This window comes from Sorex araneus, chromosome 2 (genome assembly GCF_027595985.1).
Source record: "Sorex araneus isolate mSorAra2 chromosome 2, mSorAra2.pri, whole genome shotgun sequence".
In the NCBI taxonomy this organism is placed as follows: domain Eukaryota; kingdom Metazoa; phylum Chordata; class Mammalia; order Eulipotyphla; family Soricidae; genus Sorex; species Sorex araneus.
The window spans coordinates 273,332,702-273,356,929 of NC_073303.1; the positions used below are offsets into that span (position 1 = coordinate 273,332,702).

The 24,228-nt window shown below is 54.5% G+C and overlaps 2 protein-coding genes across 2 annotated transcripts; one reads left to right on the plus strand and one right to left on the minus strand.

Moving 5' to 3' along the window:
• Positions 1–1,510: 1,510 nt before the first annotated feature.
• On the minus strand, positions 1,511–19,594 carry ANKUB1 (ankyrin repeat and ubiquitin domain containing 1). The gene is made up of 6 exons (XM_055128217.1): positions 19,505–19,594; positions 15,702–15,845; positions 12,543–12,759; positions 10,490–10,604; positions 7,923–8,750; positions 1,511–3,325 (listed from the first exon to the last, which is right to left on the minus strand). Exons 1-6 carry the CDS (start codon positions 19,592–19,594, stop codon positions 3,193–3,195), a joined length of 1,527 nt encoding a protein of 508 aa, XP_054984192.1. The 3' UTR covers positions 1,511–3,192.
• A 3,293-nt stretch (positions 19,595–22,887) lies between these two features.
• Positions 22,888–23,328, plus strand: LOC129402324 (60S ribosomal protein L36a-like). The gene has a single exon (XM_055128402.1). The coding sequence runs from the start codon at positions 22,915–22,917 to the stop codon at positions 23,233–23,235; it is 321 nt and encodes a 106-aa protein (XP_054984377.1). The 5' UTR covers positions 22,888–22,914; the 3' UTR covers positions 23,236–23,328.
• The last annotated feature ends 900 nt before the right edge of the window (positions 23,329–24,228 follow it).

Sequence of the window (24,228 nt, forward strand, 5' to 3'; positions counted from 1 at the left end):
CCATGAAAGCATTATCCACAATGTATTTGTCGGCGGAGGGTGGGTTGAAAAGTTGGTTCCTTTCCCAACTCTTTCTCCTCACTTGCTGTGGTTCAGATGTAAAAGATCATAACGTTGTTTGGGCTGGATACATAGTATAGTACAGCAAGTACCCAGGGTGCTTGCTTGTAGGATGACCCAGGATCTATCCCTGGCACCCTGTAGGGTCTGTGAACCCACCAGGAGTGATCATAGAGCACAGAGCCAGGAATAGCCCTTAAGCTTTGTCGGATGTGAAACCCCTTGACCCCACACGCACACACACAGCAGTAGGTATATGGGACATAAGGAGCACTGGTGTGAATTTACAAATAAACACAATAGTTTGCAAATATCATATGCCTTCTCCTGCCATTTTTCATGTTTTGGGGGCACACTCAACAGTGCTCGGGGCTCTTCCTCTGAGTTATATCTCCAGCCCCAACCTGATCTTCTTTTTGATGAGCAAACAACTTGAATTTCATAAAAGAAGACACCAACCCCGAAACATATGGGTTCCTATGTTTATGGCCCATCCGAAATCATTAGTCCTCAGGGCCCCGCTGGCGGAAACCACAGTGAGACATTGTTTCAAACCCACTAGTGCTCCGAGCCAGCTCAAGCCCCAATTACACCCACATTGGGCAAGACTGTGAAGCAACTAGTAAGCTTGTAGGTTCTTAGCGGAAGCAAAAAACCATAGAACCAATCTGGACAAGTGTTACTCGGCTTCTTTTGTTACTAAAGTAGCTGCTACAATGTGTCTAAGCTTGTAGGATTGATGTGCCAGATCACTGCACAGCCCCGCCACCAGAGTGCCCGTGACTCCACCTCTGTCCCTTTGTCACCTCTCACCCAAACTTTCTCCCCCCAAAATCCATTATTTGTTGAGTGACAGCTTTGGTGCACACGGCTCCTTCCCTTAGCACCGCCCATGTGCCCCGGCCTCTCACTCTGCCCTGTGTCCCTTCTCACGGTGATCAGTGGACTTTCACCTCATTCCCCAGAAATCCCACCTCGGTATTGAAAGGAATTCAAATGTGTGTTCAGGGGCCAAAGCGATAGGGCAGTGGGTAGAGCCAGGAGTAAGCCTGGAGCATCGCCGGGTGTGTGAAACAAAAAGTCTGCCGGAGAAGCCCCTAATCATACAGTTCACAGCAGCTACGGAAGGAAGGTGTGGCCCTGGGCTGAACTCAGGAGTGAAAAAGAAAACACACGATATCCCCCCCCACCACCACACCCATCACTCGAGACATGGGGGAGCACAGCAATCTGAGAACAAAAATAGATGATTAAGCATTTATTTATTATTTATTTTTTAATTGAGCCACCATGAGAACAGTTACAGGGCTTTTAGGATCGAGTCTCAGTCCTACTATGCTCAAACACCCATCCCTTCGCCAGTGCACATGTTCCACCACCAAGAACCCCTGCATACCCCCCTCCCACTCCCCCTCTGCCTGTGTGGCAGATGATTTTAACTTTACTCTCTCCTTACTTTGATTACATTCAATTTTCGACAAGAAACTCACTATGATTATTTGGTGTTTAACCCCAACAGTCAGACCTGTCGGAATGGCATCATTAGATTCTATGTTTTCTATTGTTGGTAACAGAGAGCATATGATGTTGCACTGTTGTGAAAGCGGCCGCCCAGTTTTGGAATTCTGGTATTGAGTCCAGAGGTATTTCTGCCAGCAGCCGCTGCATTCCAAGATTGGTTTCTTTTTCTTTCTTTTATTTTTTTTCTTTTTGGGTCACACCCGGCGATGCACAGGGGTTACTCCTGGCTCTGCACTCAGGAATTACCCCTGGCCGTGCTCAGGGGACCATAAGGGATGCAGGGATTTGAACCGGGGTCGGCTGCATGCAAGGCAAACGCCCTCCCCGCTGTGTTATCTCTCCAGCCCCCGGAGATTGGTTTCTGTGGCGCTGGGATCATGGCTGTTCAGGAGCGGAGGAGCTGTACATGGGCGACCGCTCAGGGTCTCATTGGGGCAGGAGGCAGGGCCGGTTCTGCCTCCCCCAGATGATTAAGCATTTGAAAGCGTGTCCCAGCAGTGCTCAGGGGTTTCTCCTGACTGGCTCCTGCCCAGATTTTGCATGATGGGCACACAATGCCAGGCTGATATCAGGCCCCTTGCATGCAAAGCCTGCGCTCCATCATTGACATTGTTTCCCCGGCTCTTTGCATTAGGTTTTTAGATCAAAGAGTCCTGGGGAAAGGTCCTGGAAGACTGAAAGGAACAGGTCAGAATTCTTGGGCTGCATCTGTCGACTCCTGCGTTATGAGGATGCAAGCCTTGATGCAGTTCCCCGGGAACACAAACACAAATGAAAATTGCTATAGACTCTTTGTTTCCACCTTCCCAGTCCTGTAAGCTCCTTTCTTCCCTCTCCTCCCACCCCGTCCCCCTCTTTCCTTCTCTCCTCTTCTCTTCTGTTCTTTTTCTCTTTCTCCCACTCTTTCCTTTGTGGGGTTCACACCCGGCTATGCTCAGAGGTTACTCCTGGCTCTGCACTCAGGGATCACTCCTGGCAGTGCTCAGGGGCCATGTGGGATGCTGGGGGTTGAACCTGGGCTGGCCACATGCCAGGCAAATGCCCACCCTGCTATATTATCACCTCTGCCCTTTCCACTCATTTTAGTTTTCTCTTTCTTTGTCCCCTTTTCTTTCTTCTCTTCCTCTTTCTGTTTTTTTCTTCTCCCTCTCCCTCTCTTTTGGAAACACCCAGCAGTGCTCGAGGATTCTCCCGGCTCTGTGCTCAGGGGTAACTCCTAGTGGCGCTCAAGGCAAGATGCAGTCCTGGGCATCAAACCGGGACTGGCCACATGCAACACAGGAGGCTTATCCTTTGTGCTCTCTCTCTAGATCTGTCTGTCTCTGTCTCTGTGTGCGTGTCTCCCAGGCCCTCCTGTGCAAAGTCTCCACCCAGCACGGTGCAGCGGCCCCAGGCCCAGCCTCTGGGCCGTCCTTCCTTAGACCCCATCTGCAAACGAGCTGCCTACGTTTCCAGGTGGGCGATGGCATCTGAAAAATGGGAGTCCGCTGGACATCACACACCCTTCCCACCGCCCGGTGGCTCGGGCTGTTTCTGAGAAACACTAACGTGAGGAGTGAGGCTCAGCTTCCCCCAGTGAGGTCTGCTCCCAGACGGGAGCGTCAGGACGTTTCAAAGCACGACTTCCAGAGGGTTCTCCAGTGCGGACAGGCCTCCTCCTCGGGCCGTGAGGCTAGAGACGCTCTTCCTGGCGAGGATTCTTGCGATTTCCAGCTGCTGAAACCAACTCTTCTCCTTAAAGGCGCTGCAAGGAAGCAAGACAGGAGGGGCTGGAGCAATAGCACAGCGGGTAGGGCATTTGCCTTGCACGCAGCCGACCCGGGTTCAAATCCCAGCATCCCATATGGTCCCCCGAGCACCGCCAGGAGTCATTCCTGAGTGCATGAGCCAGAAATAACCCCTGTGCATCACCGGGTGTGACCCCAAAACCAAAAAAAAAATGAAAGCAAGACAGGGGCCATGAAGCCATTCTGCTGGTCCCTGCTGAGGGTACCCCCACCCCCACCCCCCGTGATGAAAAGCCTTGGGTGGATTTTGCTGGGTGTTTCTATGAACCGGTGACATGACAGTGGGTATGCAACAGAGGAGAAAATCATCTTTCTAAAAGCAGCCCCCTGGGGCGGGAGGGTGGTGCAGGAGGTGAGGGCGATTGCCTCCACTCTGGTCAACCCCGGCTGATTCAATCCCCGCCCTGCATATGGCTCCTGGCCACCAGGGGTCACTCCTGAGCACAGATCCAGGAACAGTCCCTGAGCAGCCCTGGGTGCTGCACTCACCCCCCTCCCTCACACCCCCCACACCTCCCACCCTGTAAAACGAGGTAATAAAACACCGACTAACAAAACATAGGGTCCTTGTGAGGCACATATGGGCTGTGCATTTAGAACCCCCACCTAGAACCCCCAACTAGATGGGGCCAGAGTGACAGTACAGCAGGGGGAGCTCGTGGGACGCCAGGAATGGAACTAGTTGCCCGAGCACGAGGCTAGTGCCCTCCCTGATGGACTATAGTCCTCCTGGTCCCTCCGCACCCCCAGACACCTTCGACTCTCTGGTCTTGTCTTCCTCGTCTGCCTTTCTGGGGGTGGGGTGGAGCACAGCAGTACTTGGGGATTACCCCTGGCCCCTTGGTTACTTGGGGAACTTCTTTTTTGGGGGGGGGTTGTTTTTTGGTTTTTTGGTTTTGGGTTTTTTTTGCTTTTTGCGTCACACCCATCTATGCACAGGGGTTACTCCTGGCTCTGCACTCAGGAATTAACTCCTGGAGGTGCTCAGGGAACCATAAGGGATGCTGGGAATCAAACCCGGATTGACCATGTGCAAGGCAAACGCCCTACCCGCTGTGCTATCGCTCCAGCCCCAGGAAATTCCTTTTTTTGTTGTTAAATTTTGGGCACACGCTACTCCTGGCCCGGCTCAGGGCACCCAGTGCGGCCGGGCAAGCACCCCCGCTCAGCCTGCTCCCTCCCCACCCCCAGAGGGGCCCTCCTTCTAAGAGATCTGGGGGCCACGCCCTGTCAGGAATCAAACTCTGGCCCCCTTCATGCGAAGCAGCCCCTGGCCCTCCTTCCTCCCACGCACGTGCAGGCTTTCTCGCTGCTCAGACTAGTCAGGGCCCTCAGCGGCACACGACGGAGCCACGGTCTCTGCCGGTTTCCTCTAACTGCCAACAAGGCGTTGGGTGCGGACCCGATGGCCCCTTTGCAGACCCTCCCTGGAGCGCCCGCGTCCTCGGAGACACCCTCCCTTGTCCTCTTTGCCTGCACCCCATCCTGGGCGCCTCCTCTCCCAACTGCTCCCGCTCCCTTCACCTGCACCCTGAGGACACCTGCCTGGTTACAGTCAGCACAGCTGGTGTCACCAGGGGCCAGAGCACCTGCTTCACATGCGGGGACCCGGGACCCCGTCTCCGGCACCATGAAACCAAACCAAGTGAAAATCAGAAACAGAACACGCCCCTCCCCAGGTTCTCTGGGCCTCGACTCCCTGCCAGCAACAATAACAAAATCACTCACTTCTTGCCTTCCCCTGGCCTGGGTCTCCAGCCCTCCCCCCCTTGCCCCCCAGACCAGCCTTCTCGGCCTGAGCTCCCACCTTCAGCGCACAGACCGTCTGCAGTTGTGTGTGTGTGTGTGTGTGTGTGTGTGTGTGTGTGTGTGTGCCTGCATCACACTGGGCTTATGGGCACTTTGGAAGCTCACAGACACTTGGGAAAGAAACTCCTTATTTCAGGGGTGTCTGTGGCTAGGTAAACCCGCGCTTCTTTTCTTAGCCTTCCAGCCTGCTTCTAAGAGGGGCTGTATCCCTTTTGAGTTAATTATTTTCTGACCTTTTCTAGACTCTGTGCTGATCCTAGTCAGAGAATTAGCAACGGTAAAGGTTGAAACTGCACATTTTCAATCTCCCCAAGGCGGATGCCAAAAGGCTCCAATGAGTCTCACCACTAGGTGGCGACAGCGCCTCGGAAATCAGGGAGAGATGCTCTGACCACCGAGGCTAGGAGCTTCCCTCTGGTTGAGAGAAAGGTGTTTGCTCACCAGTCCAAATCTCCCCTCGAAAATCAACACCCAATAACATCCCATGAGTATCCCTAAGAACTAATCAGAATCGCGATTTCAGTGCAATCTGAAATCCATGTAAGATCGGGGGTTGTGCGGGGAGCACACAGTTGGTTCTTGGGGGCCACTGCCAGCTAGCTCCTTGCAGATGGCTTTCCCTGGGATGCTCAGAGGACCACGGGGAGCAGGGAATTGAACCCAGAGCTGCAGGTACCTGCACGGCAAGTGCCAGAACACTGCCACATCTCAGCTCTGCTAGACAGAAATTTTGCCTTCTGCCCTAACAGCGTTGTAAGGGTCTATCTCACAGGGGTTCACTTAAAAGAAAAAAAATCTTACAAAGAAGAATAGTATATAAAGGCATTTTTGTAAAGGAATTTTGTATATCAGAGGTGTCATCAACTATGTGCTATCATCCTTTTTAAATTTGTTTGTGTGCTTTGGTGGAGGGCTCAAACCTAGCATTGCTCAGGGGCTACTCCTGGCTCTGCACTCAGGAATTACTCCTGGTGGTGCCTGGCGGACCATCTGGGATGATGCCGGGGATCGAACCTGGGTCGGCCACGTGCAAGGCAAACGCCCTATCTGCTGTGCTGCCACTCCAGCCCCAGTTCTAGCATCCTGTAGCAGACAAGTTGTAAATCTAAATTTTCTTTTGTACAAGGGTAGTAAAATCTATACTCTATGAATTTTGTTCTTAGTTTAAAGAATATAAAACCTTTTTGAATCCAAAAAAAAATGAAAGAAAGTAAAAGAAATTTTGCCTTCTCAGATGAATGTGTATAAAATCCTGTTTCTCTCTGGAAATGTGATCCTGTCTTTGCTTTTAGGGACCAAAGAGGTCAAAGGGCAGAGCACATGGCTTGCATGCAGGACACCTAGGGGTGGTCCTCCAAATGCTGCTGCTGGGAGTGACCCCTAGCCCAGAGCTGGGAGAGACCCCAGACCACCCCTTGGGTGTGTCCCTACCCCGCAAGAAAAGGACAAAGAAAAAGCTAACTTGAAATATCAGTATCAATGTCCTGCCCACCCGTCCCCAAACAGTGTGTGAGCTGATCGTTCCTGAGACGGTCCCTCGTTTCATCCCCGCCGCCCGGCTCTGTGCTCGAAAGGCCGTCCTCAGGGAACCACTTGCTGTGCTGGTGGAACCCAACCCGTGAGCTGCCTCTCCACCCTGCATGGAACTCACGGGTCTCCCCACTACCTTTCAACCCCCTTTAATTACAACAGCTTCTTATGAGCTTTGAAAAAAAGGGGGCATTGGGGGAGAAGGCGGAAGGAGAGTAGAGTGGACATTGTCCACCGCTGACCTGGGTTCCATCCCCAGGGACCCTATACGGTTCTCCGAGCCCTGCCAGGGGTGATTCTGAACACAGAGTGGGATGGAAGACCCCGGCACTGCTGGGTGTGGCCCAGTATATGTTTACAATGATTTTCTGTTTTTTTGCTTTTTGAGTCACACCCAGCGATGCTCAGGGGTTACTCCTGGCTCTGCACTCAGAAATTACTCCTGGCGATGCGGGGGATGGGGGGGACCATATGGGATGCTGGGGACCGAACTGGGGTCGGCCGCGTGCAAGGCAAATGCCCTCCCCACTGTGCTGTTGCTCCAGGCCCCCAAAGATGATTATATTTTAGAGGCCGGGGAGAGGGGAGGGCTGGAGAGACGGTACAGCCGCTTGCGTTTGCCTGCCCTGACTGGGTTCCATCCCTGACCCCCAGAGGGTCCCCCAGCCCTGCCAGGAGAGATCCCTGAGCACCTCAGGGTGGTGCCTAACTATGCCCCCCCAAAAATAGGGGGCCTTGATGCTGACAGATAAGTTTTTCTTTGAAGGGGAGGTAGTGGCGACACCCAGGGGTGCTGCAGGGCTACACCTGTGCTCAGGAGTGACGGAGGTGGGGGGGATCGAGGGGAAGGGAACAGCATGCAGGATAAGCCCTTTGACGGCCTGTGCCACCTCCCGGGGTCTGCGCATGCAACCCCCAAGGTCCCTTTCCACCCCGAACACCCCGGGAGGCAAAGAGCCCTGCAGGCTGGTCCACAACAGCGTTTCTGGGGCGCCGGCACCGCGCAGCGCACTGGGCGGATAAGGCGCTTGACCAGCTCTTGGCCCACCCGGGTCCCCTCCACACCCACCAGGAGCCATCCCTGGGCGCAGAGCCAGGCATCAAGAAGCCCTGGTCCCCGCTGGGCGTGACCCCCAAGCCCCAACAGCCTCGAAACCCTCATCCGAGGGGGCCCAGGGCCGGGGATGCTGTGGGGACCCCGCGCGCTCGCGGTACCTGGCCACCTCCAGGCAGCGCCGGGCGTTGTCGCGCGGGGTCCTCCGGCGGTGCGCGCAGGGGGCGTCGGGGCCCGCCGAGGAGCAGGCCGGGTGCGGGCAGCGAGCCCCGGACACGGCTGGGAATGGCCCCGGCGGCGGGGCAGCGCGGGCGAGGCGCGGCTGCCTTCCCCGCGCGTCCGAGACGGCGGCGGGCAGGGGGGGCAGCGGCAGGACCCCCGCCCGTGGGTGCCGCTGGCCGACGGCACCAGGCTGCACCCGGAGAGGCGGGAGCCGCACCCCGGGGGTCGCCCCGGCCTCGCCCGCCACCCCCCGCCAGCTCCTCGAGGTCATCGGGGACGCGGCGAAGCCGTCCACCAGCACGGTCGCGCCCACCCGCGCCCCCCGCAGCCTGGCCCGGCGGAGCTGCCCGCGGCTGCGGCTCTGGGCCCGGCAGAGCCAGCGCTTGACCTGGATGTAGAGCCGCATGGGCAGCGCCACCCGCGGGAAGGACACGGTAGAGGCCAGCGTCCGCAGCAGGAAGCGCGCGCAGTGCAGGTGGCCGTGCGCGCAGGCCAGGGCCAGCGGGGTGCGGCCGGCCGCCGTCCGGCACTGCAGGGCCAGCGGGCTGCAGCGCACGAAGGCCTGGAGGATGAGCAGCTGGCCAGCCTCGGCCGCCGCGTGCACCGGGCACTTGGACACGTCGGCGTGCAGCGCGTCCTGGCACCACTCGCGGTAGGGGTGCGCGCCCACCGCCTCGTGGGGCCGCGCCCCCTGCGCCAGGGACCACTCGGTCAGCTCCACGTGGCCGTGGAAGGCGGCGACGTACAGGGCCACCCGCTTCTGGTACCTGCAGGTGGGAAAGAATTGGGGGGTGGGCGTTAGCTCCAGTGGGCAAAGAGAGAAGGTCATTGCACCCCACGCTCCCCACGCAGGCTAAAGCGACTCTTCCCGGGGCCCCTCACGCCAGGGGGTGCAAGAACATTTACTGCAGGAGCCCAGGGGCATCCATGGCACCATGAGCGCCCCCCCCACACCCCAAAACACTGGGCCAGGAATAACAGTACATGGGTAGGGTGTTTGTTTTGCTGACCTGGATTCGATCCCCGGCATCCCATATGGTCCCCTGAGCACTGCCAGGACTAATTCCTGAGTGCAGAGCCAGGAGTGACCCCTGAGAAGCAGGAGTAACCCAGAGCATCAACAGGTATGACCCCCAAAAAGCCCAAACAAACACTACTAGGACTCACCCATCATCACCTCCCCAACTCCCTTCCTTTTCCAGGAAACAGCCCGAGGCCCGTAGCACATCTTTCATTGGGGGCCACACTGTGGTGCTCTGCTCTCTGGTTTCACTCCTGGTGGAGCCAGATGGGGTGGCCCTTTCCTTGCAAGGCCAGTGCCTTCCTTGACCTCTGCCCCTTGACCTCTGCACTTTGTGTCCGGGAGATGGGGTGGGGGTTGACCCAGGCCACCACTTGGTCCCGGGAGCACCTGGTCAGGAGCAGCCCCTAAGCCCCACTGAGCGCTTCCCGGAAACAGGGTGGCGTTTACTCTCCGCGCGTGCCTGGGCTGCGTTCCTCAGCGTGGCGTCGTCTCTGTGCTGGGCACCCGGTGTTCGAGCTGGTTCCCTTCCTCAGGAAAATCCCACACTCAGGAAAAAGATCAAGAGCAGGAAAGCCCTGGCCCGACCGACTGCTCTGGGGCCCTAGGGGGTGCCGGGATCTAGACCCGGGTCAGCTGCACCCACGGCACGTGCCGGCCTGCTGGCCTGTCCCCCGGGCCTCTGGGATGGTTGGAATGTCCTTTTTTTTTATTTTACTTTTTAAAATTTTTATTTATTTTTTTGCTTTTTGGGTCACACCTGGCTATGCACAGGGGTCACTCCTGGCTCATGCACTTAGGAATTACTCCTGGCGGTGCTCAGGGAACCCTATGGGATGCTGGGAATCGAACCCGGGTCGGCCGCGTGCAAGGCAAACGCCCTCCCCGCTGTGCTATTGCTCCAGCCCCTAAAAATGAATTTTTTAAAAAAGGACATTCCAGGGGGCTGGAGCAATAGCACAGCGGGGAGGGCGTTTGCCTTGCATGCGGCCAACCCGAGTTCGATTCCCAGCATCCCATAGGGTCCCCTGAGCACCGCCAGGAGTAATTCCTGAGTGCAGAGCCAGGAGTGACCCCTGTGCATCGCTGGGTGTGACCCAAAAAGAAAAAAAAATTCATTTTTATTAGCAACGCCGTGATGTTCGAAGTTGCCCCTAGACCGCCGTTTCAGGCGTGCAGTGCGCCAACGCAGCGGGTGACCTTCCCTCCTCCAGTGCTCCCAGTTTCCCTCCCAGGCCCAACCTGCTCCCTTCAGCACGTCTGTTGGGGTGTCTAGTGGGGAGCCCGTCCCTGTGCGGTGCCGCCCAACCCCGCGGCCCACAGCCTCCCCGCCTTTGCCGAGCAGACACCCTGGCAACATCTGCCCCAGGCCGTGACTGGGAGCACCCGGGGCGAGCACCCCCCCTGCAGGCCGAACCTCAGGCCCGGGGCGCCAGGCAGGGGAGCGACAGAACGTGCACGCAGTGGGTGTTGGCTGTCTCGCACCTGAGCACCGGGCCCTCCGTGGACAAGTAGCGCTGCACCTTCAGGGTCTGGCCCCGGACACAGCCCCGCAGAAACTCCTTCCATCCGTCCCACACGTCCAGGCGAAGGGTCGTGCCTGTGGGTCAGATGCAGCTCAAGGCGCCAGTGCCCTGCCGAGCCTGGCAAACCATGAAGTTTTTTCCTTTTTCTTTCTTTCTTTCTTTTTTTTTTTTTTGCAGGGTGGGGCAGGGCGAGGGGCAGGCCTGGCAATGCTCTGGGGTTACTCTTGGCTCTGAGCTCAGCAGGAATTAGTTCTAGCGGTGCTTGGGGGACCATATGGGAGGATGGGAATCAAACCCGGCTGGGCCGGGTGCAAGGCGAACGCCCTACCCACTGGACTATCTTTCCGGCCCCCAGACCATGAAACTTTGAAGGGGAACTGTGCCCAAACAGAACTCAACTAGATGCGAAGGAAAAGGGACCTTGAGCAAGTAGACAGAGCCACTATTCTCAGCTCCCACCTGCTTGGAAAAGACAGTGAGGGGCCAGAACAATAATAGCACAGCAGGGAAGGCATTTGCCTTGCATTCAGCTAAGCTGGGGTTCGATTCCCAGCATCCCATAGAGTCCCCTGAGCATCGCCAGGAGTCATTCCTGAGTGCAGAGCCAGGAGTAACGCCTGAGCATCGCTGGGTGTGACCCAAAAAGGAAAAAAACAAAGGAAAAGCCAGTGAGTCTCTGAGCACTGCTGCTTCCCGTCTGCTCGGGGAGGACACGGGCATTTAAGGTCAGTGCTTTGCAGCGGCCACCCCAGGGGACTCAGGCCAGAGCTCCAGCCTTGCAGTTGGCCGAGGGGCCGACCCGGCCATGTGGCAGCCACAGAGAAGCGCCCCCCACAGCAAGCAGGGCAGGGGAAGGAGGAAGCCTCAGTTTCCCCTGGCAGTTCCCTGCCAGCTCACACATCCCTGCAAACTCCCGGGCTCTTTCCGAGAGTGGGAAGCTGAGTCACTTCCCGGGATGATGGAGTCAGCTCCAGGCTCAGGAAGCTCAGAGACACGCGGCACCGTCCAGGCGAGTGGCCCAGGAGAGCCTGGGTGGGGGGGGGTACCCGGCAGCGCGAGCCTGGGGAGCCAGCGGGAATCCGTGCCTCGTCACCTGAGAGGTAGCACAAAGACCCAGTTTCCCTATAGCCACCCCTCCCCCGCCCCCCGCCCAACCCCCAGCCAAAGCAAGCCAGACTCAGCCCTGTGCTGGTTCCCTTCCAGTTGGGGAGTCTCTCTACAGCCAACTTTTCTCTTTCCAACTCTGACTCAGCATCTTTTTGTCCCTTTTTTTTTTTTTAATGCTTCTTGGGTCACACCCAGCGATGCTCAGGAATTACTCCTGGCACCGAACTCAGGAATGACTCCTGGCGGTGCTCGGGGGACCATATGGGATGCTGGGGATTGAACCCGGGTCGACCTCTTGAAGGGCAAACACCCTACCTGCTGTGCTATTGTTCCGGCCCCTCTGAGCATCTTTGTAACTCTATGTTTTCATTCATTCTTGGAAATATTGAGGCCCCTGGGAACCGGGGTGAGCAGAGACAGGCCCTTGTGGGGACGGGGCCAAGCACGAGCCCCAACACCCCTGCCCCCAATAAAACAAATGAATAAGAATAAATTCATAAGGAGTTGAGGGGGGGCTGGAGTGATAGCACAGCGGGTAGGGCGTTTGCCTTGCATGCAGCCGACCCGAGTTCGAATCCCAGCATCCCATATGGTCCCCTGAACACCGCCAGGGGTAATTCCTGAGTACATGAGCCAGGAATGACCCCTGTGCATTGCCGGGTGTGACCCAAAAAGCAAAACAAAACAAAACAAAACAATAAGGAGTTGAGGGTGAGGGCTGTGGCCCAGTGTCTGACCCCAGCCCCTTGTAAAGGCCGTTCTGAGTCTGCGAACGCAGATCCCAGAGATGTGGGCAGTGCGGCTCCGGGCCCGAGAGACACGCCCGAGAGACACCCCGTGCCATCCCCTGTCACGGCTGGGTGCGGAACCAGGGGGAAGAGGAGGGGCCTTGGGGAGGGCAGTACCCGGGGCCAGGCCGTAGTCCTGGAAGCGGTTGCAGTCGTACAGCTCCAGGCCGGCTGGCGTCCGGAGACAGAAGACGCCCACGGGAAGGCCACATCTCAGTGCCACCAGCGTCCTCAGACGCGCCACTCTGTCGTCCACAAGGGCCGCGTCCCCCACGATGGCCATCCTCTGTCTGGTGACCGTGTTGAACACGGAGAACACGGGCTGACCTTCCTCCTGAGGGGGACACAGGACGAGGGGGTGTCTCAGGGTCCGGCCCGGTGCAAGGCACAGGACGGTGTCTTTGTTCTTTGGGATCCCTCCTGGCAGTGCTCTGCAGACCGTGTGGGATGCCAGGGATCGGACCCAGGTCGTCCCTGTGCAAGGCAGACGCCCTCCCCACTGTCCTATTGCTCCACCCAACACCGGCCAGTTTCTACCATAGCAGGCGGGAAGGAGGGAGGCCAGGAGAGGCCCAGCCGCCTCGGGGGAGCCGGGGGACCCAGGCCTTTGCTGTGACTCAGCCATGTTTTTCAGGATCTAGTGACGAGTGGAATCAAGCCAGAATGACCCAGCTGACCTGTATGTTAGCAGAACACGGACATGAGTGCCCAAGAAAACAGCTGCTACATTTCTTTTCTTTCTTTTTTTTTTTTTTTGCTTTTTGGGTCACACCCAGCGATGCTCAGGGGTTACTCCTGGCTTTGCACTCAGGAATTACTCCTGGCGGTGCTTGGGGGACCATATGGGATGCCGGGGATCGAACCCGGGTCGGCCGCATGCAAGGCAAACGTCCTACCCACTGTGCTATCGCTCCGGCCCCACAGCTGGTACATTTCTATGGGAGTGTTTTTTTCCCATCGAATATTCATGCTCTGTCGTCTTCTGGAATGTTCTTTGGGTGGGAGCAGTGTGTGGGCCACACTGAGGATGTGATCAGGGGTCACTCCAGGATGGAACAAGGGCCAGCCGCATGCCAGGCAAGCACCTGACCCCACAGGCTGCCTCTGGGGGCCCTTCTGTCCCCGCCTACTCCCTATTCCAAATGTGTCTCAGTACCATTGAAAGGGAAGTTTTCCTATGCAGGGACAATGGAAAGTGTAATGGACAATTTTTCAAAATGCATTTCAGAGTATATCACCCCTTAATTTTTGGGGGGTAGGCCCACATCTGGCAGTGCTTTGATGGAGCATTTTACTCCCAGAACAGTGCTCAGGAGTTACTCAGGGGGTGGTTTTTTTTTTTTCCGCTTTTTGGGTCATACCTGGCATTGCACAGGGGTTATTCCTGGCTCATGCACTCAGGAATTACTCCTGGCGGTGCTCAGGGGATCCTATGGGATGCTAGGAATCGAACCTGGGTTGGCTGTGTGCAAGGCAAATGCCCTCCCTGCTGTGCTATCACTCCAGCCCCAAGGTGGAGGGTGTTCTTTTATGTCATCCATCTCCTGACTTGGAAGCGAGATATGGTAATGACACAGAAAGAGACAACCCCCTTCCCCCCCCAAAATAAAGAAATAGAATATCTCAGATTTCAGGGATCCATTTTTCAAAGAAAAAAAAAACTCGCTTCTTTCCCAAGTTCTCGAACCTGGCCAAAGTCTTGGGTTTGCCTCCGTCGGTCTCAGCTGCACCCAGAGGAATTGAGACCTGGCTTTGTTGCTTCTCAGAAGGCAGAAGTAATTGCATGGAATAATGAATTACAAAGCAGGAAAGGCACGAGTTGGGTTTCCATCCACTTGACTGTGCAATGAAAGCACAGTTTGGAATCAGCTCTTGGGTACCTGAGCTGGACCAAACCACTCAGAGCCGGTCTGGGCAGGCTCCCCGAGGAACACTGCATTGCCATCAAGGGCTGTGGTTGTCGTACTTGCACTTTGGGCTGCCACAGAAGCTAATAGGACAGAAACCAGTACTTAGGGCTTTTGTAGGAAATTCTCTGTCCCCCCTCCTCTCTCTTTCTCTTTCTCTTTCTCTCTCTCTCTCTCTCTCTCTCTCTCTCTCTCTCTCTCTCTTTCTCTCTCTTTCTCACGTGCTCTCAATAGTGTTTTTCTCCCCCAAATTAGGGATAATAAATTCTCTAACTGACATTTTATTAAAGTTAAGATCAGTAAGATTTTCATTGAACTTGAAAGTTTTTAATTATACCCCATTATGGTAAAATGCTAAAAGTGTGAACACTATCATACCTACCAATATCACTCCTAATCAGTATTTCCCCCCAAAACTAATAGCACAGCGGGTAGGGCATTTGCCTTGCATGCGGCCGACCTGGGTTTGATTCCCAGCATCCCACATGATCCCCTGAGTACCACCAGGAGAAATTCCTGAGTGCAGAGCCAGGAGTAACCCCTGGGCATCGCCGGGTGTGACCCAAAAAGCAAAAAAAGTAAGTTGACGAGTGGAGAAATAGTACAAGGGGAAAGACACTTGCTGAGCATGTGGCTGACCTGCAGGGGATCCCCTGAGCATAGAGACAGGACTAGCCCCTGAGCACCACCGGGTGTGACTTCCAGACACCCTAGAAGAAATCCCCTACCTTCTCACCCCCATGTTCATAGCAGCATTACTCACAACAGCCAAAACAGGGGATCAACCCAAATGCCCGGGGATGGTTGACTGGATGAAGCAGCTCCGGTCAATACACTCAGTAATATACTACTTCATCATCATCATCATCATCATCATCATCATCATCATCATCATCATCATCATCATCCTGTTGATCGTCGAATTTCTCGAGTGGTCTCAGTAACGTCTCCATTCGTCCTAGCCCTGAGATTTTAGCAGCCCCTCTCTTTACTTGTCCTTCCCAATGATGCCGCATTGGAGGCTCTTTCAGGGTCAGGGGAATGAGACCCAGCATTGTTACTGGTTTTGGCATATGAATACACCATGGGGAGTTTGTGAGGCTCTCCCATGTGGGCAGGAAACTCTCCGTAGCTAGCCAGGTTCTCCCAGAGGGAGTTCTCCTAGCCTAGAAATACTACTTAGCTGTTAAAAAGAAGAGATTGTGTCGTCTGTGACACCCTGGCTGAAATTTGAGGTTTTTCTGTGGACACGCTTGCTCGCGTGGGCCAGGCTGGAGGAGACCTGTTTCTGCGGCTGAGTGATGATTGTCTGCGGCACTGCCTGAAGCAAGGCTGGCTTCCTGGACAACGGTGATGCTGGTGCCCATACCTTGGCAGAGCACTTGAGAGTGGCACAGGCGGAGATTCCCACGTCCGCGAGACTCCAGCCGTCCTGCAGGGTTGCTCCTGCGTGCGTGAGCTCCAGGCACCGTCTGCCCCGCTTGTCTTCAGAGAGAGGAATGTGGAAGCGATCCTGCACAGTGAACAGCGGTGATGAGACTCTCCCGGCAACGCAGCCCCCTGTGACTGGTCCCCACTGAGCCTGACAAATTACCCGAGACAGAGGGAAGAAGTGCCAGTAGCCGTTTTACGTTTGGAGTCTATAGACCTCGCCAAAGGTTGATGGGTGGGATGAAGATGCAAAGAAAACTCCCTTTTCTTTTCTTCCCTTCCCTCTTATTCCCTTCCTTTCCCTCCCCTCTCCTTCCCTTCCACTCTCCTCCTCTCTTCTCCCCTCCTTTCCCCTACCCTTTTCCTTTTCCTTTCTTTTCTTTTTTGTTTGTTTTGTTTGGGGGCCACATCCAGCGAAGCTCAGGGGTTGCTCCTGGCTCTGCATTCAGGATTACCCCTGGCCTTGCTCGGAGAACCACGGGAGATGCCAGGGATCTACTCCGGGTGGGCTGCATGTAAGATAAACACCCTACCCGCTGGACTGCCACTCTGACCCCTCCATTTTATTTTTATAAACTCAAAATAAATATGACTTTTCTTCACGTGAGATAGATGTATGTATGTGTCTCTGTGTGTACACATGCACGCAGATAATGCATCTACTCCAGGAAATACCCTAAAAAGTGTGCAATGAGAGCTGGGGAGACATAGGAGGTGAGTCTATGGGTGGAGTAAGGGTTTTGCACAGGGCAGCCCTGGGTTCAATTCCTGGCACTGCATGGTGCCCTGAGCACTGCTGAGTGTGCCCCCAAGCCCCTGTGAAACATGAATCAAACCTTTGAATGGAACTGAAGTGAATAGCAAAGTCAGTCACCTGACGGTTTAACTGCTTTGCAGGGGTGGGGGTTTCTGTGCTGAGGGTTAGCTGCACGCAAGGCGGGTGACTTAATCTTACCATTCTACAGCAGTTTTGTTTGCTTGTTTGTTTTTTGCTCTTTTGGGCTACACCCAGCGATGCTCAGGGGTTACTCCTGCCTTTGTACTCAGGAATTACTCCTGGCAGTGCTCAGGGGACCCTATGGGATGCTGGGAATCGAACCTGGGTCGGCCACATGCAAGGCAAATGCCCTCCCCTCTGTGCTATCACTCTAGCCCCTGTTTTTTCATTTTTGCATCACACCCTGCAGTGCTCAGGGGCTACTCCTGGTGACCCCCATGTGCTGAGGCCCCTCCCAGGGATATCTGAGGACCACATGGTACTGCAGAGTGAGTGCTGCAGGCCTTGAACCCTCCCCCGCCATAGTAAATATCCCTAAGAAACTTTAAGAGGTGTGGACCCAGGGCTGGAGCAATAGCACAGCACGTAGGACGTTTGCTTTGCACACAGCAGATCTGGCCTCAATCCCCGTGGCCATAAACCCACCACAAGTGATCCCTGAGTGCAGTCAGGAGTAAACTCTAAGCACAGCTAGGTTTGGCCCAAAAGCAAGAAGAAAAAATAATAGTAAAAAGAAGGCTGGAATGATAGAACAGCTGCTAGGGCATTTGCCTTGCACGTGGCCGACCCAGATTCAATGCCAGCATCCCATACGGTCCTCCAAGCACCACCAGGAGTGATTCCTGAGTGCAGAGCCAGGAGTAACCTCTGAGCATTGCTGGGTGTGCCACCTCCCCCCCCCCAAAAAAAAATAAATAAAAAGGAACTGGCCCAGGTGATGTCTTAGTTTGACATTTTTTCTTTTTTTTTTTAAATTAAAAGTCCTTATTTATTTATTTATTTTTGGGTCACACCCGGCAATGCTCAGGGGTTAAGTCCTGGCTCTACACTCAGGAATTACTCCCGGCGGTGCTCAGGGGACCATATGGGATGCTGGGAATCGAACCCGGGTTGACCACGTGCAAGGCAATACACCCTACCCGCTGTGCTATCGCTCTTATTTTTACTTTTTTGGGTCACACCCGGCGATCCTCGGGGTTTACTCCAGGCCCTGCACTCAGGGATCACTCTTGGTGGTGCTCGGGGACCATGTGGGATGCCAGGGATCAAACCCGGGTCGGCCATATGCAAGGCAAACACCCTCCCCACTGTGCTCTCCCTCCGGCCCCCTTCGTTCGACTTTGAGTGGGATGCCATCTCTTTGAACGACGATTTCTCCTGGACCCAAACTATGGCTGTGCCCCTGGGCAGTGTCCAGTCTCCCGGCCATCTCCCAAACCCGTCAGTTCTTTTTGGTTCTTTCATGTGGCTTGGTCCCCCAACGAGCCGTGTCCCTGGCAACTGGCGTGCTCCACCTAGGTGATCGGCGAGAGTTGGTGCTCCGTGTACCCCTGCGGGAAGAATTGCAGTGACACTCACTGCCCTCCGCAGCACGTAAACTTGGTGGTGGTGACGGGGAGGATGGCAGGGAGGATGCCAGGGATCAAATCCTGGGTGCTCCCATTCCAGCCATCCACTCTGCCTCTGAGTCACAGCCCAGCCCCACAACCCACAGAGGCAATAAAGGTGGGTCAGGGGGAGGGAGTTCAATGGGCTGAGCACACACTGTGCACATGGGAGACCTGGGTGTGACACCTGGCACCGCACGGTCCCCAGGTCCCCAAGCATCGGCTAAGAGACTCCTGAGCACACAGTTGGGAGCTAGTGTGCCCTCACCCCCTACCCCACCAATTCTTAGTAAAGACAACTTAGGGTAGGTTGGTTGGTTTTCGTGAGAATTTATTGACTTGCTTCCCCCACCCCCGCTCCCGTCTCAGTGTTCTCTAGTCATCTGTCACTGTCACTGTCACTGTCATCCAGTTGTTCATCGATTTGCTCGAGCGGGCACCAGTGACGTCTCCACTGTGAGTCTTGTTGTTACTGTTTTTGGCATATTGAATACGCCACGGGTGGCTTGCCAGGCTCTGCCGTGTGTGTGGGATACTCTCAGTAGCTTGCCAGGCTCTTTGAGAGGGACCAAGGAATCGAACCTGGGTTGGCCGAGTTTACGGCAAACGCCCTATCCGCTGTGCTATCACTCCAGCCTTCTAGTCATCATCTTAATCAAATTATCCTGTAAGTAGATACTTACATTCTCAAATAACTTTAGCTTTCTGTTTGCTGAAAATGTTCCCAGTAGTCGCTACAGCCTATGTTTGGTGCAAGTTACATTGCAGTGAAGCCAGAGAGATGGTTCGGCGGGTAAGAGAAGGTACCATGGGGAAGGCGCCTGCCTTGCATATAGCTGACCCGGTTTGGTCCCCAGCATCCCATACGGTCCTTCTAGCCTTCCAGGAGAGATCCCTGAGCATCACAGGGTGTGGCCCTGTCCCCAAACCAAAACAAATAAATAAGTTGCATCTCATCAGCAGGAGAGACAGTAAACAGGCAAGGTGCCTGCCTTGTATGCAGCCCACATGGGCTCACTGGGGGGTGGGGACATACCTGGCAATGCTCAGGGGTCACTCCTGGCTCTGCACTCAGGAATCACTCCTGGGGGTGCTTGGTGGTACCTATGGGATGCTGGGGATCGAACCCAAATAGGCCACGTGCAAGGCAAGCACTCTCCCCACTGGACTATCTCTCTGGCCCTGAAGCCCACCTGGATTTGATCCCTGGCACTGACTATGGTCCCCTGAGTCCCTCCAGGGGTGATCCCTGAGCACCACTGGGCGTGTCCCTCACCCTGACAAATACGTCTACACGTCTCCGCGTAGTCGGAATGGACACACACCCGGAGACTCAGAGACAAGGCTCACACACACCTTTATCATCAGCTTCACGGCAGCTACCGTTTCATCTGTGGAAACGTCAAACGCTTCAAAAGCCCCCTCAAAGGCTACGTAAATCTTCATTTTCTAGGGGGGAAAAAGAATGACAAAAATGAAACAACCGTTTTCAAAGATCTGGAAAATTCGCAAAGCCCCCTGAGGGACAAACATGGGGGCCCGGAAGCTGCCCTTCGCCTCGCCTCGGGTGCCAGGGCAGAGTGAGAGCCGTCGAGGGGGTCGAGTTCCTGGGGGAGCGTCATGGGCAGCAGCTCCGAACATACGTTCCTGCAGCCACAGCCAGCGTCCTCCCATGTCAGGGAAATTGCCGCCTTGATGATGGGGGGGGGACAGGAGTGAGCTAACTGCTCGTGGGGCATCCAGAAACGCCACCCCCAGCCCCCCAGGGTGAGGGGACCCCTCACGGCTTCCTGGCACTGGAATCTTTACCTGCTGGACCGGGCTGCTGGCGGGAGGGAAACGGGAGCCGGGAGAGGGCCCCACCGAAAGTTCCCCGCAGAGAGAAGCGCTCCGGTTTCCATAGCAACTCTGTGTACTGGTTTCCCGGGCCGCCTCTCTAATCCCGCTGTGGGTGGGGAACAATCGCCACCCAGGCCAGAGGAATGTGCAAGCCCATGCTGCGGCTTTCCCGCTTGTCCCGGAGAACACAGTCCCCTCCGCCCCCCCACCCACTCAGCCACCGCCCCCTGCTGGCCTCGCTTCAGTGCCATTGGCAACGGGCCGTGACCTTCTGCAGCCTTTCTCAATGCATCAGATCCCTCTCAGGAGGCTGAGCGGTCGCTCACGGGCGGGAGTCACACACGCAAGAGGCCTGGGTTCGATCCTTGGCCCCACCTGGGCCCTGAGCATCACTGTGTGGCTCAGACACAAAACAAAACAAAAACCCAGCCACAGAAACGCCTCCCCGCCTGGGGTCAGGCAAATAGTACAGGGAGTGAAGTGCTGGCCTTCTGTTTGACCCTGAGACGGAGACCCTGGTTCGAATCCCAGCACCACACAGTCTCCTGAGCACTACCGGGAGTGGCCTGAACCTCCCCCCCACCGCCCCCCAGTAAATAATAATTAACACAGATACCCACGGGCAGTAGGAAAGATGCTTTTTTGTTTTGCTTGATTGATTGATTTGGGGTTTAGGGCCATACCTGGTGGTGCTCAGAGGTTACTCCCGACTCTGTGCTCAGGAATCATTTCTGGTAGGCTCAGGGAACTCTTCGGAATGCTGGGGATTGGACCCGGGTCGGCCGTGTGCAAGGCAAGTGCCCTCCCCACTGTTCTGTCTCTCTGGTCTCGCACACGCGCTGCACGCTAAGGGTCGGGCTTTGATGCCAACACCTTGTGACTCCTGAGCTCTTCCCAGAGACAACCGGGGGCTCGGAACTGGGAGGAGGCCCTGAGCATAGCCAGGTGTGTCGAAAAAGAACCAAACCAGGTCACTCGATACATAAAGGTACTGGGCAGCATTATTGAAATGTGGAGGGGAGGCATTTTACTGGAACTTGGTAAGCTACTTTCCAGCTCCCTAATCTACTAGACTTGGTTTCAGTCAACCATTCTCCCACCTGTGTAACTTGTGGATCCTCCCTAACCCCCTCCTGATTTATGATAGGATCTTCCTCTCGCATTTTCCCTTTCCCCCTGTTTTTTGGGGACCATGCCCCATGGTGCGCAGGGCTGACTCCTGGCTCTGCACTCAGGGATCACTCCTGGCGGGGCTGGGAGACTCCCCGGGGTGCTGGGTCAGCCTCATGCGAGGCAACTCCTGTTCTGTACTATGGCTCCAGCCCCTGGATTTTTTTCCTTGTTAATACTTAACATAGCACGACATGGCAGGTGCTCAGTACGTTTGCTCACCAATCCCTGCGGCTCAGCCTGAGCTGAACAAAGGGAGCCCGTGTTAGGGAGCCCGTGTTTGAACTCGGGGTCTTTTTCCAGCCTGGTACACGCCTCAGCCCTTTGAGCCATTGCCTTGGCATGTGGCAACGTTTCGAACCCATTTTATTTTATTTTTATCAAGAAAAATATTTTTTAATTTAATTTATTTTTTAAAATTTTTTTATTACTGAATCACTGTGGGGTACAGTTTCATAATTACAAACTTTCGTGCTTGCATTTCAGTCATACAATGATCAAGTGCCCATGCCTCTACCAGTGCCCATTCTCCACCGCCAATGATCCCAGTATCCCTCCCACCACTCCCTCCCACCCCGCCTCTGTGGCAGGGCATTCCCTTTTGTTCTCTCTTTCCTTCTGGGTGTTGTAGTGTGCACTAGAGGCATACAGTTATAAAAAAGACAAGGAATTTTTTTTCTATACCAGTATGGAAAAATCCTCGGGGAATATCATGAAGTGACAAAAATTCAGGTGCAGAGCTGGAGCGTTCACGGAAATGGCTTGAGCACATGTGCTGCATGCTGCAGGCCCTGGGTCAGCCCCCAGAACTGCCGGAAGTGACCCTCAGCACAGAGCTGGGAGCATGAGCCTCGTGTGGTCTCCAGACAAAAGCAGGACAAGCAACAACAAAGTGGGCCCTGAACTGCTTGCTTGTGGACATGCCAGCGATGCTCAGGGGTTACTCCTGGCTCTGTGCTCAGGTATAGGATGCCAGGGGTCAAACCCGGGTCGGCTGTGTGTAAGGCAAGCAGCCTACCCTCAGTACTATAGCTGCAGCCCAAGAATGGCAAATTTTTGAGTGTGCGCATGATACCATTTAGAAAGTTATATCTGCAGGGCCAGAGAAATAGTGTGAGTAGGTGTCTGCTTTGCGTGTGTGCCCTGGCTGAATCCCCAGCATCCCGGATGGGCCCCTGAGCCCAGCCAGGAGAGATCCCTGAGCTTAGAGCCAGGAGGAAGCTCTGAGCACCCCCAGGTGTGGCCCCAAAGCCTCTATCCACCCCGCAACAGGAAATTATGTTCTACAGCTAGGACATGGGATAGTTTGTCTACTTCTCAAAAATCCCCAGAAATAGGCTCAGCAAACAAGAAACGTTGGTGTCTGGGGGGCGGAGACTTCAGCTGCCAGAGATTCGGAACAAGAGCAATATGTTTTACTGTATTTGTTCATAGACAATATTCAGAGTGCTTTTGCATTATTTATTGGTTAACCAATAAGTCCAGTTTCTTTTTTTTAATTAAACATTTTTTATAAAGTTTTTTATGGTGGTTTATTACATTTAATATTCCAACCTGAATCCCAGCACCATTGCACCTTCCCACCCCCATTCCAATTTTCCCAACTACCACCCAAACCAGCCCAAATAGCCAGCCCTATATGATTTATTTTATATTGCTTGTTGTGAATAATTCTCTATAAGTGATCAAAAAAGATTTCTTTAGAAAAAAGTGTGTGAAGGCTCCTTCCTTTCCTCTCGGACACCGCTGCCGCAAGCATGGTGAACGTACCGAAAACCCGCCGGACTTTCTGCAGGAAATGTGGCAAACATCAGCCCCACAAAGTCACACAGTCCAAGAAGGGCAAGGATTCTCTGTGTGCCCAGGGAAAGTGTCGTTATGACGGGAAGCAGAGTGGTTACGGAGGTCAGACTAAGCCGATTTTCCGGAAAAAGGCTAAAACTACAAAGAAGACTGTGTTGAGACTTGAATGTGTCGAGCCCAACTGCGGATCTAAGAGAATGCTGGCCATTAAGAGATGCAAGCATTTTGAACTGGGAGGCGATAAAAAGAGAAAGGGACAAGTGATCCAGTCCTAAGCTTCATCTTTTATTATGAAGACAGAAATCCTGGGCTGTGACAGACTGATGGAACAATCCATGTTTTAGGAGGGAAATTAAGTAGTGTCATGAATAAACTCCCTGAGGGGAAATTTGCTTGATTAAAAAAAAGAAGTGTGTGAAGATGTATCTCACTCTGGATTCATTAAGCCCTTGTATAAGAGATTACTAACATGTTTGTTGCAGGTTAAGCCCCGTGTGTTAGTATTTCCTTAACTGAGATTGTTGCCTTCCGCTTCACCTCCCATCTAACACGGTACGCTACTCCTAGTATCACAGTGGTGTAGAGTCGTGTTTACAGACTCAAGCTCCTGGAATTCTAAAACTTTGAATGGGGCGATACAACTGGAGTTAAGTTTTTTTTTTTAATTTTTTAAATTTTGGGGTCACACCCAGCAATGCACAGGGATTACTCCTGGCTCTTCGCTCAGGAATTACTCCTGGCGGTGCTCAGGGGACCATATGGGATGTTGGGAATTGAACCCGGGTCGGCTGTGTGCAAGGCAAATGCCCTATCCGCTGTTCTATCGCTCCAGCCCCCCAGAGTTAAGTTTTTAACTGGATGGTGACTTTGGGGTCTGGAGGCATTTTTTTATATATATATTTATTTTTTAATTGAGTTACTGTGACTTCCGGCACCGGGGCGAATTGGAAACTAGGCTGGCGCTGCCCTGTTCTAGTCCCCCACCCCCAGGTATGGAGATGTCCAGTCCTGCATACCGGGGCCATGTTAGTAGAAGCTCAGTGTCACCGGGGCTCCATCTGGAGAAGGCGTGGAGGCATTTCTGCAGCTTCTTAATCTCTTTGAGATTTATGAGTCTCTTCAGAGCACTTTTTTTGGTGGGGGGGTCACACCCAGAGATGCACAGGGGCTATTCCTGGCTCTGCACTCAGAAATTACTCCTGGTGGTGCTCAGGGGACCCTATGGGATGCTGGGAATCGAACCTGGGTCGACCGCATTCAAGGCAAAC

Coding starts and splice junctions, on each gene's coding strand:
- ANKUB1 (XM_055128217.1), bottom strand. CDS start 19,594: ATGAAGATTTACGTAGCCTTTGAGGGGGCTTTTGAAGCGTTTGACGTT. Junction 12,760..15,701: donor CTCTCAAGTGCTCTGCCAAG/GTATGGGCACCA, acceptor TGTCCCCCTCAG/GAGGAAGGTCAGCCCGTGTT. Junction 10,605..12,542: donor GGACTACGGCCTGGCCCCGG/GTACTGCCCTCC, acceptor TCTGACCCACAG/GCACGACCCTTCGCCTGGAC.
- LOC129402324 (XM_055128402.1), top strand. CDS start 22,915: ATGGTGAACGTACCGAAAACCCGCCGGACTTTCTGCAGGAAATGTGGC.